At 42.6% G+C, this 14,890-nt stretch overlaps 1 protein-coding gene across 1 annotated transcript in view; it reads right to left on the reverse strand.

Moving 5' to 3' along the window:
* The window catches only part of HTT (huntingtin), a 283,920-nt gene that overhangs the window by 233,980 nt on the left and 35,050 nt on the right, over positions 1 to 14,890 (reverse strand). Inside the window, 2 exon segments of the mRNA XM_073610874.1 lie at positions 3,253 to 3,373; positions 8,674 to 8,757. Of these exon segments, the coding sequence (XP_073466975.1) occupies positions 3,253 to 3,373; positions 8,674 to 8,757 (205 nt within the window).

Consider the following 14,890-nt stretch of genomic DNA (forward strand, 5'->3'; position numbering starts at 1 on the left):
ACCAACAATGGGGCACTATTCCCCCCACTGACACCAACAATGGGGCACTATTCCCCCCCACTGACACCAACAATGGGGCACTATTCCCCCCCACTGACACCAACAATGGGGCACTATTCCCCCCACTGACACCAACAATGGGGCACTATTCCCCCCACTGACACCAACAATGGGGCACTATTCCCCCCACTGACACCAACAATGGGACACTATTCCCCCCACTGACACCAACAATGGGGCACTACTCCCCCCACTGACACCAATGGGGCACTATTCCTCCCACTGGAACCAATGGGGCACTATTCCTCCCACTGGAACCAATGGGGCACTATTACCCCCACTGACACCAATGGGGCACTATTACCCCCACTGACACCAATGGGGCACTATTACCCCCACTGACACCAATGGGGCACTATTACCCCCACTGACACCAATGGGGCACTATTACCCCCACTGACACCAACAATGGGGTACTATTCTTCCACTGACAACTATGATGTAATTTTTTTACTCCAGCTGACCAACAAGCCCATTTTATTGTTTAGTACCACTGATGCCAGGGCATTTTTTTCTTCCACTGGTCATAGTCCGTCCCCCCTAAAGTTTGAAGGGCAGTAATCTGCCCATTTTGAAACTTTGGAGACCCCTGATCTAGAAGCATTAATTGTGCCTAAGCAGTGACCTGAAAAATCTATTTTATATCCTGGATTCCTCTGGAAAAATATCCGTGCACTCCCTGATATTTGAATGTGTCTAGGAAGTTCTGTGTCTATAGTTTCATAGCTGTATATCTAAAGAAAACCCTCCGTCTATCAAGATGGTCTTCTGCACAAAAGGACACAGTGCAGAACAAAGCACGGTAAGTCATAAATGGGCAAAAGATCAGCTGCAGGGAGATCACAGGCAATACTGGTAACAAGTACTTTGCAACTGCTACCTTTTTTTGGGCACAGCTTTCAGAATTTGGTTCCTCTTTTGAGTAAAGTTTTCCTAAAGCCACCATGGGAGCTGACAAATCTGAGCTCAGTCTGAAAATGTTAACTGCTTGGCTGTTATCCAAAACCTCTGGTTTCAATACTTTATTCACCGAAGCAAGAAGCATGCAGATAGTGTAGCCTGATAATACCCCGCTAACGGACTTGAGTGGCAGAGGGCCAGGGTATCAGGCACTCATTGCCAGAGAGGAAATGCCAGAGGAGCAATAACAGAAAACGAACTAATTCTTCACTGTAATGCAGACTCTCAAACTTTTTACCACAGGAGAAACAATTTAAAGAATTTTCTGGTTTGAAATTTGAGAAAAATATCAAGCCCCCTCCTCTGCACTTTTCTCATTTGTACAAATAAACATTTACTCCCGGATAAGGACTTGACACCTCAGCTTTCACTTTGAGCATATTTGCCATCGTAACACCTCTTTCTTCCAGATTAATTTCTATTACCTGCTCTCAGTTTAACAATTCAGTAGTCACATTAACCACGCTTAAGATCCTAATTGTACCAAGGATGGGGAAGACTGTTTGCAAATCTTGTCTACTATAGCCTCTTGTTCTATTAACAAATTAACGCTCAAACCAGCTTTTAAGACTGTTACGAGGTGGTATATTGTCCCATCGCACTTAGCTCATCTCCATCCACACTTGCCTGGGACATTTTTGAGTATGCATTTCAGAGATGTTCGCCACACGTGGTAGGCGGGGGCTCTCTAGGTTTTGGAGAAGTGTTCTTAAAAAACTCTTACACTCCTTACTGACCAGTCCTTTCTCTAGAGATGTCCTACTGCATTTAAAGCCCTTAGGCCTTATGAGGTTTGAGTTTAAACTGGTGCGTATGTTCTAGTGGCAAGACAGACCATAGCATGAGCTTGGAAATAGCAGTTTGTCCACTTTACAGAAGTCTGCCATTACACAGATGCCCTTTTCCATCAATGAAACACTCACCAGTATCCTCTTGGACACACACGAGAAATTCTTAAAAATATATATAATATATATTTATATAAGAGATACAATATGCGAACCCTTCAATGTAGACAGCAAGTTATGAATCTTTATAGGGGTTGAGGTCCTGGGATTCTGGCTCAGGTGTTCCTGATGTCCTTCTCTCCCTCTTTCACTGCATTCTCTTACTATGGTTATTTTGCCCCCCTCACTATGGAGGCCCCTGCAAACTTTCCTGCGCTACTTTTGTTGTAGAAATTTTATTAAGATGTATTCAATATATATTGTCACAGTGTCTCCCAGTGTTAGTGCTACTTGCGGCTCGCTCTTAAGTGCGAACCAGCACCAGTGAAGGACCATTGGTAGTGAAAAGCTTCCTGTGGCTATAGAGAGATGTTCGCCTTGTGAAGATATGTCCACCAACGAGGGCCCCTGCGTTAAGCGTAGACTTGTTAGTTTGGTGGGGATATGTTCGCTCTGCGAAGACATTATCAGTTTGATACCCATCTGCCTTTGAGGAGGGATATGCACTCATGTCTCTATGTGTCTGATCAGCACAAGGAGGGACCATTACAGGTCTCTGCAGATAGTCTTCCACACACAGAAATGGTAGTATAATCTTGCTATGCATTGTTCTCTGAACAATGCAGAATAAGGATTTGCGCCAATGGTAAAAAACAGGAGTGTGTGAGCTAGGTTATTGAGCCCATACACTCCTAGTCATTGTTCTTTTACCTCCCTATACTAAACTCCAACGGGTATTAATCTGGAATTCTTTCTTATGCCTTTGCATGGGTTTATACACTTATCTACAAAAACTTTAACAAAAACATATTGAAAAATGAATTCAGGTTTTAGGGGACCCATGCAAAATAAAAATTAATTGGTGGGTGGTCAGTGGGGAAAAAAATGCCCCTTACATTGGCGGCTCATGGGAACAATGTCCCCCTTACAATAGTTGTCAGAATGTCATCATTACAGATGGCCGAAAAGATCATTGGGGCCATCCAACTAACTTTGCTAAATGGTGTTAACCCCAGAACCATTCAGGGAATCAAATCAGGGAAGTCTGCCACAGCTCAAGAAACTCCTAGCAACCTTTGGGTTCCATGGAATCCTGGTGGAGAATGGCTGCTGTAATGGAAGCCACAATGGTTTAATATTACAAGAGCTGTCCAGGCTTTAAAAGAAAGCACAGAACTCCCAGACACTATGATAGGATAGAATATCAGACTGGGAATGTTCTGAACACAGATGGAAGGGAATAACTGAAAAGGAGAAGTTAATAGAAATTTATGGAGGGGCATACTTTCACCACTTTATTGAGACACTCATCAGCCACCATCCGGACGTCAGACTCTGAATCATCACTGCACAACAGGAAGAGCTCCATGGCGATCCCCAGCAACTTCTGAAATTCGGGCGAATTCCTGCAACAAACACAATGGAAATAATCAGTCATAGCACTGCATGGGGGTAGAAGGACAAGTCAACACTCTGACCTCAATTCCTTCCATCTTCCTATATACTGTAAATTCCTATCAAGTACACGTGTCTCTCAGTCCTTTTTAAGATTTGTGTAGAGAAGCTGTAAAACTTTAAAAGACAATTCATTGGAGCAGGAACACCTAAATGTGGGAGAATAAAAAGAAACTACACCAAAGTCTTTCAAGAAAGCTGTAAGTTCCCGGTTTAATTCTTCACATAGAATTGAAATCCTTAAATTTTTGCAGCCTGTAATGAGGAACAGGGTTGAGAGAATAAACCAATGGTCCAAGATCAGAACTCCAGTTTAAAGAATTTTTTTTTATAATTTTTTGCTCAGCAGTTATTACAAATAGCCCAGACTGTCATAGACACACCTCTTGGGGGTGCATCACCATGTTAGCCAGGGCCGATAGTAAAATACTACAGACAGCAGTGAGAAAACACCAGCGTCACTCTCTGCAGTATTGCAGACAACTTACCGCTGCCACAGGGAGAAAAGGAAGAGGACCCTGGGATGACAGGTAAACCAGACAGCTAGATGCAAGGTAAGGGAATTGGCAGGGGGAACTATCCCAAAAGGGTAAATGAAGAGTTGGAAATCCAAACTTATCTAGTGTGTTGGTAGGTGGCCTGTTTTTTTTTCCTTCATCTAGGATGTTTTGGTTAAAGTGGTTGTAAAGGTACAAGGTTTTTTACCTTCATAAACAGCACTTATATTGCAGCCCTCCCCAAAAATCACAGTAGGTCTCATTTTCGGGGGAAACCCGGTAGGAGATAGATTGCATAGTAGGGTTGGGAGTTTCAGAGGTTGGAAGAGGCTCTGGAGAAGTCCCGGGGAAGAATATGGGAGGTGTTGATGAAGGGGCTAGAGAGATGGAGGTCTTGGGAGGAGCAAAGAGCATGGATTGTGCAATATATTGAGATGAAGTGTTGGTCATGTAGCTGGTTACAGAGTTGTGGATGGCTGTTGGAAGGCAACATCATTTCATATCAGACATTTATGAATCCATCTGGCCTGCTGGAGGTCGTCTTGGAACACCAGGAGAATCAGTTTACCCAGCAGGGTGTATATAACAAAAGAGAGCATATCAGGATTCTTCATCTGGAGGATTCACGCATACCTGGCAGTGGGGTATGGGAATAAAAGGCCTCACCTCAGACCTGCTGGTGATGCAGAGGTTAAAATGACCGATTTACTAGCCTGCAACAAGATCAAAGGGGCCAGATGGGACTGGAACGTTGACCTGGGTCAAGGCATTTGCTCGCAGTGTAACAAAGCCATCTGGTGGAGGAAAGCACGATACTTCCTTGAGGATGCTCAGGGTAATACCATATTTCCTGGTGATTGGAAAGGTCAGCCCCCTATAGTTTTACGGATTGTCACTCATTGGACAGAGGGCTATATGGGGCGGGTACAAGGGAGTGAGTCAGAATGGGTGGTATGAGTGCTTTGAGAATGCGAGGGCCAGCGATGAACAGCAACTTTTTCCTTGAGCTCAGCTAGGATACAGAACATTGAGGACAGACTTGCGTACGGTCACACCTCTGTTCTTTTATTTCCATATGCTCTAATATTCTTTTAGATTTTTATGTTCGTGTTCTACTGTCTTTGTAAATAAATACTGCCTTTGCTTCTTTGAGCATTGTGTTTATTTTTTAGCCAATATAGTTATTATATGATCACCATTAATATTACCAGAGCGTTGACAGACTAGCTAATTATAGGAACAGACAAGATAGTACACGTTCATAATTTAAGTAGGGGGAATTCAAAAGCCACCCCCTATTCATTTAAATGCTGTTAAAGGTTGTTTTTTTTTTTTTTTATATTTTATTAGGGCAAATCAGAAACCAGTAAACGGATTGGCAGAAATGGGTGGCTGATACTGAGCCGTTGATAAGGTGGATGAGTATCTCAGCAGTACTCGTGATAGACATAACAGGGGACAGACTGTATAAAAGTATGCCAACAAGGAGGAATTATTCAAAGCAAGAGATGATAACACAGAGTACTACCCTTGTAAAAGAGCTTGGAGCACTGCCTTAAGCTGAAGAGAAGACTCTTCCCTTGATCCTCAGGAAGCGGGATGCCAGCGTCCAAGTGTACTCATCCAAAAAGTGACAGACATAAATAGAAGGTATGCCACTCTCCCGGCCAGCACGTGTGGTTTGGGAAATAAGGAGCAACCCCAGCCTTTGGTTTTCTGCGAACCACACTGACTCATCTCGCCCTACACATTGGGGCTTAGTCAGAGTACCACCCTTACTCTGTATACTAGTGAAATATATCACAAGAGTGGCATCATCTAGTAAGATGCTGGCTCCACACATAGCTGCATTTTAGTCAGATTTGGGAAATTAACATCAGTCTGGCTGGTGAAGTGCTACAAATCCTTGTAGATCCCGGTGGGCCAGATGTAAGAATACATGTGGAGTGGAAAAGAACGTGGAATAGAGCTGCCAGCTTACAGTGTAACATACTATATGCCCAACATAACCATAGTTTTAAATGCCTAGATATTAAACTTTCAGCACCCGGCTACCCTCTGGCAATGTTACTTGAATCCTAAATAGACAATGAGGTATTCCTGTAAAGAAATAGGATCGGGTGGCCCAGCTCAGGTCACATTATAGAATCATGAGGTTTGACGCATACATTTTAGTTGATGGCTAACAGTGCTTCCAGCCTGTTATCCTAGCCTAGGGAATTTATTTATTAACGCTGGTCCCAGGTGTACATACTAAAATCATTTCAGACCTGCCAAAAAAAAAAAAAAAAAGAAGATTCATTATTTTTTATTTATGTACTTCGGTGTGACATTATGTATAGTCTCCAGAAGCTCCCTGAACAGCAGGATTTAGACTGGGGCAGTAAAGGATGGCGAGGAGGAGAGCACATGGTTTGACCTCCTTAGGCTGGCCATACATTATACAATTTTCTTGAGCAACTTTGGTTTAGATTTACCAAAACCATATAATAGGAGGTCAAACCTAAACACTTTCAATTTGTATGCAATCAGGCAGGCCCTTCTACTACATAGTTGAAGGTAAATCTAAAGAAAATTGAATAAGAAAATTGTATGGTGTATGGCCAGCTTCAGTCTCTTGCTGCTCCTTTACTATCCAGTCACAGGTCAGGGCAGTTGTTGACAAACCTAGTCAGATCCTAAGATATGTGGATTAGAAAATCGATTGATCAGATTTACATTTTTTTTGGCAAGCAAGATAGTCAAACACTTTTCGCATTATGGCTATCGATATATCAGTCTACCAGCACATCCATTATGAAGAGTTCATGTTAAATAACATAAGCTAAAAATGAATAGTATACAAAACCTCAGGGATAAATATAAACCGCATAAACTTTTTATTAATTTCCATTAAAAAATATTTTGCAAAAGTCACGATCCTATCACACAAACCCATACAGTTATAGCATTACCAGAATATAAGTCATGATTATGGCAGTTCATTGTGGAGAAAGTTAAACTATCTTTATACCATTTGTTGAAAAGCTCTACAGAACTCTATGATAATCTATTCTTGCATTCCACTGATAATACTGCTGATATAGCCTTGCTGTGATAAGACTTTGATACCTGAAAGCTTATATTATAAGGGCTATATAGGGCTGGTTTTGATAAACAGTGAATGCTGGCTGAAACACCTACAGTATGAGGTTTTGGGGTTCAATGTGTTATAGACAACGTTGCCTTATTTCAATGCCAAAGTTGGCCACACAGAGCTAGATTACTTTCAGCCCACAGGCTGAATGAGAGAAAATCAATCAATCCCACCCTAAACGGATGGAGGAATCTCTCTATTGCCAGCTTCCTGAATACCTGAACAAAAAGTGTTGAAGGGATGTAGTTGCTGTTTGTCCAGCAATTTTTGAATCAAGTTTTGTTGGGCTGCGTGGTCCTTTTAGGGCCACCCACAGCTGGAATTTCAGAAAATTCAGAAATAATCAGCCGAACTTCGAGCCGTGTATGGCCACGAGTTTGTGTTATGGTAATCATCAATTGTTTTTAATGGAATTTAACAAGTTTTGTAATGTATATTTATCCCTGGAGGGTATTTCTTTTTCAAGTATAATCTTTTTTGGTTTAAGGGGTTGTAAACCTTGCGTTTTTTCACCTCAATGCATGGAGTTGTGCACCAGCCCCCCAGAGCCCCCCCTTTTACTTACCTGGGCCCGATCGTTCCTGTGGCGGGGACGGGCACACCCACTCCAGCCGGTGTCTCGGGTCCCGATTGGATAGATAGAAGCGCAGCACCATTGGCACCCGCTGCTGTCAATCAAATCCAATGACGCGGAGCCGAGTCTTGCTGTCTGCATCAATGGACGCAGCAGGACACAGGAGCGCGCCCGCACAGGTGACCCAAGGGAGAGTGCTTCTCCGATGGGGCACTCGAGGAGGAGCCAGGAGCGCCGCTGAGAGACCCCAGAAGAGGAGTATCGGGGCCACTCTATGCAAAACCCACTGCACAGAGGAGGCAAGTATGACATGTTTGTTTAAAAAAAAAAAAAAAAAAAACGAACAAACAACATTTACATAGCCTTTAAAGCAGTGGTTCTCAACCCTGTCCTCAAGTACCCCCAACAGGCCATGTTTTGGGAATTTCTCTTAGATAAAATAGCTGTCCAAAATACCAAGCCATTGACTGTTTTAAAGCTGCAAGATAAAGGAAAACCTGCAAACATGCCTTGTTGGGGGTACTTGAGGACAGGGTTGAGAACCATCGCTTTAAAGGAACCACTGCCAATTCAGTGAATTCTGTGAATATATACATAAACCAGCCATTTTTTTTACTGGTTTTAGAGATTTATTTTCTCGGGTTTAACACTAGACAGGTTAAAATAGAAACCATTGGGGAGTCCCTGTAAATACGTACTGAGTTATTACTTTAACATTAACCTGTTTTGGTAAATGCTTTGGCTGGAGTTGGGCTTTAAAGTTTCAGATGTTCAGCAGACACTTTCTTTTGGCTATTTTTGCCCCTATAGGCTTTTACCATTTGAAATCACAGGAACACAATTACCGATTTATAAAAATTGGGATAAACGCAGTGAGGTTTGCTATGTACCAGCGCTGGGAATATTAAGCAGAGGAGATCGTCAAGAGAGATCCACAAAGTTGGACCTTCTCACCAAGCTATGTTAATCATAATAGGATATCCTTTGTAGTACGAGAAATTGGTGAACTATGCTGACTAGTTGCAGCTGAAAGCAGAACCATACCTCAAAGACTGAGCGACTATGTTCTCGCATATTGTCAGACAGTGATTCACGCGATCTTTCTTGTTTGTCGAAGGATCTTTCTTCCTACAATGAGAGAAAACAGAGAAGGTGGCTTAGGCCAAATATGTATATTAGGAGCACCAATGGAATCAATATCTGAAAACACCAACAAGACTTTTGTTTTTGTAGATTTTGATTTTTATACATGACAGCAAATGAGAACAAAGTATCTTTCAGTTACCACATTACAAAGCGCCTTAGAACATCAAAACAGTCCGGTATACAATTACATATATAATATGCATTGCAACATTAATTTAGTAAGTTACAAATAGAGCTCTGCTGGGATAGTAGATAGAAAATAGGAGAGGGGGCGGGGTGTTCATTGTCTAGTCTGCAATGGTTGCTAAACCATTTAAATTCTGTATCGGTTGTGTAGTTTAACCACTTGCCGACCGGCTCACGCCGATATACGTCAGCAAAGTGGCAAGGGTGTGCAAAACCACGTACCCGTACGTCGCTCGTGGCCGCGATCAGATTCACTGCAGAACCAATCAGTCTTCAGGTCCAGGCCAGTGATTTCTGGCCTGGACCTGCTGATCAGTTCTGGCAAATGAAAATGCTTCCCCTGCCTGTAAGTGTATATACAGACAGGGGAAGTGATGTCATCTCCCTCTCTGGAATTCTTTTCTGTTCCAGACAGAGGACGTCTTACAGTGAGTTGCACCAACACTACACTGACACAGTACACTTGTCGCCCCCCCGATCGCCCCGCCCCGCCCCTAGTTAAGTCCTTCACTCCCTGTGTCACCAATTGCAGTTTTCAAATTTTTCACTGATCATTGCATTGTGTCACTTCTGACTCTAATCAGTGTTAGGGCAGTTAGTAGTAGGCCCAGGTAGGTCTAGGGTTTCCCCCTAATAAAGGATTAACCCCTTGATTACCCCCCAGTTAACTCTTTCACCCCGTCTCTGTGTCACTAATAGATCCTAACGCCTTATTAGTTTTACGGGTGACGTTTGCCATTTTCTTCAATAGTTTCACCGTCAAGTTTTTATAGCATCAGGGCACCCGCCATATATTACATAATAAAGGTTTAACCTCCTGATCACCTGGAGGGGGGACATCAGTTAGGTTATAACGTCAGATTAGTGCCAGTAGCACTAACATCCATGCACCATACACCTCCCTTAGTAGTATAGTGTCTGAACGGATCAATATTTTTGATCAGATCTATACTAGCATCCCCAGTAGTTTAGGGTTCCCAAAAACGCAGCATTAGCGGGATCAGCCTAGATAACTGCTAGCACCTGCATTTAGCCCCACGGCCGGCCCACCCAAGTGCAGTATCAATTGATTACTTACAAAACACATAACTGCAGCATTTGCAGAGACAGGCCTGATCCCCGCGAACGCTAAGTTTTTTTGGTAGTGATTGAAGCAGTCGCTGACAATCAGGTGCTCTTTTTTCTGTGAGTTTCTCTAGTTGTACCAGTAAATTTAGAGGACACAATGTCCAATCGAAGGTACACTAGTGAAGAGGCCTACACATTTCTGAGCATGGCAGATAGTGAAGACATGACAGGCTCAGAATACGATTCTGTAGGCAGCAGCGGCACCCTGACAGATAGCTCTGACGACGGAGTAGTGGTTCATGCTAAGGTCAGGCGTACCCGACCCCGTTCGGTTGTTGAGGTGCAAGAATCACAGAACTATGAGGTAGAGAGCCAGTACTAGTGCCGCTCATCCTTCTGGTGAACTGGCAAGCACCAGCGACCTAGTACACCCTAGTCGCACATCCAGCACTGCAGTATCATGTGGTGACGTGGCAAGTCCCATAAGTGCAGTTCAAGCAGGTGCGGTGGATAGCGGTGCCCCGCAGTCACTAAGAAGACAAACACAGGCCCGTCGAGCCCATAGAGCCCTTCCTGCTGCATTTGCCAATCCTAATTGGAAGCCCACCACTTCTGCAGCACCCGTACTCCCCCCCCCCCCATTTACTGGCCAACCCGGAATTCAGGAAACAGTTGATTTTACGTCACTTGATTTTAGTTTGCTGGTTTTTCACGGAAGATCTCTATAGATCTATTGTGGGCCAAAGCAATTTGTATGCTGGTCAATTCATCGCCGCTAACACCCAGTTGACCCTTTCCAGAGATTGGAGACCTATCACGGTCTCCGAATTTAAGACCTTTCTGGGCCTATCCCTCCTCATGGGCATAACTAAAAAAAAAGTGAGTTGTGGTCATATTGATCCACTGACCCAATTCACCATATGCCTGTGTTCTCTGCCTCCATGACCAGGGCTATATACGAGCAGATCTTGCGATTTATGCGCTTCAATGACAATGAACTCTGTCGTTCCCGGGGTGACCCTAAATACGATCGGCTCCACAAAATTCAGCACCTCATAAACCACTTCAACCAACAGTTTGCAGCCTTGTTTACTCCTGATCAGGTTGTCTGCGTTGACAAGTCCCTGATTAAGTTTTCTGGCCACCTGTCATTCAAACAGTATCTTCCCAGCAAGCGTGCCAGATATGGGGTCAAGATGTATAAGCTCTGTGACAGGGCAACAGGCTATATATATAGGTTCATGGTTTTCGAGGGAAGAGATAGTCATATGGAGCCGGAGAACTGCCCAAACTACATAGGGAGCGCTGGTAAGATTGTGTGGGACTTGGTGTCACCCTTATTCAGAAAGGGATACCACTTGTACGTGGACAATTATTACATGAGCGTCCCACTTTTTAGTCACGTTTGAACATGGAATTAGCGCATTTGCCACTGTGCGACCTAATCGCCAGGGCTTACCCTAGCTGCTTGTAGATTGCCGTTTTAGGCTGGGGAGAGAGCCTGCTTGAGAAGTAATAATTTGCTCGCAGTGAAGTGGAGGGATTCACGGAATGTTTTCGTTCTGTCCTCCCTTCATGCAGATACGACAGTCCATATTCGTACGGCAACTGGTGTTGAGGAGAAACCCCTCTGTGTCCACAAATACAACCTTAAATACGGGAGGAGTGGACCTCAACGACCAGCGCCGTACTTAACTGCCCATAGGGCCAGACCCTGGTACAAAAAAGCGTCTGTATACTTTTTCTAAATGGCTCTGCTGAACGCTTATGTGCTATACAAAGCGTCAGGACAAACTGGATCCTTCCTTAAACTCCAGGATCTCCAAGAGATCGTCACATCCCTTCTGTTTCCAGACGGTGCTGTGCCCCACCTTCCCAACGCAAATGCAGTGAGACGGCTGCATGACAGGCATTTTCCGTATGTCCTCCTTGGTACCCCTACCCAACAGTCATCCCAAAGAAGAAGATGTCGTTTCTGTAGCAAGCACGGACATAGGTGTGACACCCGCTATTATTGTCCCTCCTGACCATCCTGGTCTTTGCATTGGTGAATGTTTCGAATGCTACCACACACTAGTGGAGTATTAGCGTAGGGTACAACACGGCACAGTCTAGGGTAGACTTTCACAGGGCCATCGCATTTTGAGAGACCCGAACCTGGAAACGTTACAGTTACAAATAAAAGTGAAAAATAAATATATAAAATAAGAAAGCCAAAAATAGTTGTTGTTTTATTGCTCTCTCTATTGTTCTGCTCTTTTTACTATGTTTACTATGTTTTATCATGTTTGCTTTTCAGGTATGTAATTCTTTCATACTTTGCTGTTTACTGTGTTTTGTTAACCATTATTTTCTTTTCAGGTACGCCATTCAGCTGCAGCACTGATTTATTTATCTTGACAGCAACAGTGTTTGCTTTCACGATACGTAAATTTAGCAACTCCACCGCTGTAGGAGGTGATGTCACATCACAGTTAAAAAAAAAAAAAAGCATACATGCTGAAGCATGGGGGCAGGGGTGGAGGGGCAATTTTCCCCTAACATTAGGGGCGGACTGCCCAAATGCTTCGGCATATATTTTTTACTCTTTTTTTGGCACAGACTGTTGTGGTTTTATTGAGTTAATGTTTTATTGTTACCATTGTTTGCTTTTCAGGTACACCATTCAGCTGCAGCACTGACATATTTATCTTGACAGCAACAGCATTTGCTCTCACGATACGCAAATCAGCGACTCCAGCGCTGTAGGAGGCAATTTCGCCACCACAGGAAAAAAAAAAAAAAAAAAAAAAAGAAAAACTGTGCATGTATGCCCATCATTAGTGGTTGGATGCAGGGCGGTATTCTAATATTCTAATGGTGGGCATACTCATTGATCTATTCTTTCTTTCCATGCAGCCCACAGGCTGCATAAAAAAAAAGAGCATTACAATATATGCCCAACAAGGACCAGCAACGGACTGGTATGTTGCTAGACTTTGAGTGGTTATACCAGAATGATAAATTTGAGTAAGATCCTTTGCGCTATCAAAGTGAATATATGCTAATCTAATAAGTTGCAGCAAGATCTAAAGTGTATAAATGCACTTAAATGGTATAAAGTAAATAATGATCAGCGCAGCTTGATGATATATATATAAAATATTAAAAATAAGTGATAAATGATGTGCAAAATCGCTAATTGCGATTATGCAAATTGCTAATGATGCTGTGCAAAATAACTGAAGCAACAGTAGCCCTATGTTCAATCTAGATGAATACTAAAGTGCCTATGTTGTAACTGTGCAAAACCGCATGGTGATGCTGTGTGAAAATTGCTAAAAAACAACAATAAACAGTGCTGAACAAACCAATCTGAGTATGTGCACGTAGTGTTGTGCAAATGCAATAGTGATTCTGGGTATTAATGTAAGCGCATAGTATATATTAAAGTGCCAACAGCCCTATGTTCAGTGTGCATAAACATAGAATGACTATGTTGCAACTGTGCAAAACCGCATGATGCCGCTATGTAAAATCGCTGAGTATATGCTAATCAGATAAGTTGAAGCTAGATCCAAAGTGTGTAAATGCACTTGGCGAGTATTTTGCAGCTCTCATTTGTTTTGGAAAATGAAAAAAAGTAAAAGGAAATTTTTTTTTTCTTTTTTCAAATTTCTAAACTTTGTGACAAAAAGCAAGATCTGCAAAATACTCAACAGGCCTCTCAGCAAATAGCTTGGGGTGTCCACTTTCCAAAATGGGGTCATTTTGGGGGGTTTGTGCTATCTGGGCCTTTTATGGCCTCCTGAAACTGTGATAGGTAGTGAGGAGTGAAATCAAGAATTTATGTCCTTAGAAAGCCTGAAGGCAGTGCTTGGTTTTTGGAGTCCTGTACGCGGTTAGACTGCCAAAAAGTCTCACACATGTGGTATCCCCATACTCAGGAGAAGCAACAGAAAGTATTTTGTGGTGTAATTTCACATATTCCCATGGCATGTTTGAGCAATATAACATTTAGTGACAACTTTGTGTAAAAAAAAAAAAAATTTGTCATATTTCAATCACCTGTGACAAAAAAATAAATATTCAATGGGCTCAACAAGCCTCTCAGTAAATTGCTTTGGGTGTCTACTTTCCAAAATGGGGTATTGTACTGCCCTGCCATTTTAGCACCTCAAGAAATGAGATAGGCCGTCAAACTAAAAGCTGCGTAAATTCCAGAAAATGTACCCTAGTTTGTAGACACGATAGCGTTTGCGCAAACCAATATACGCTTATTGAATTATTGTTTACCCAAGACACGTGGCTGAATGCTTTTTGGCCTAAATGTATGTCTAAAATGGAGTTTATTGTATTCTTTTTTTTTATAGCAAAAAGTAAAAAATATTTTTTTTTTTTTTAATTTTCAGTCTTTCTTTGTTTATATTGCAAAAAATAAAAACCGCAGACGTGATCAAATACCACCAAAAGAAAGCTCCATTTGCGGAAAAAAAAAAAGGATGCAAATGTCGCTAGGGTACAGCATTGCATGGCCGCACAATTACCAGTTAAAGCAGCGCAGTGCCAAATTGTAAAAAGTGCTCTGGTCAGGAAAGGGGTAAATCTTTTCGGGGCTGAAGTGGTTAAAGTGATACTAAAAAGTCTCTTATTGTATAAAAATAACAAACATGTTATACAGTACTTACCTGCTCTGTTGCAGTGGCTTTGCACAGAGCAGCCCAGATCCTCCTCTTCTCGGGTCCCTCACCGGCGCTCCTGGCCCCTCCCTCCTGACGATTGTCCAGCAATTACTTCTGAGTATCAGAATAAAAACCTTTGTTGACAGGTACAACATTTGCACTATATTTAAAGTGTGCCTAAACCCAAAACAAAATATATT

This window comes from Aquarana catesbeiana, linkage group LG01 (genome assembly GCF_042186555.1).
Source record: "Aquarana catesbeiana isolate 2022-GZ linkage group LG01, ASM4218655v1, whole genome shotgun sequence".
NCBI lineage: Eukaryota > Metazoa > Chordata > Amphibia > Anura > Ranidae > Aquarana > Aquarana catesbeiana.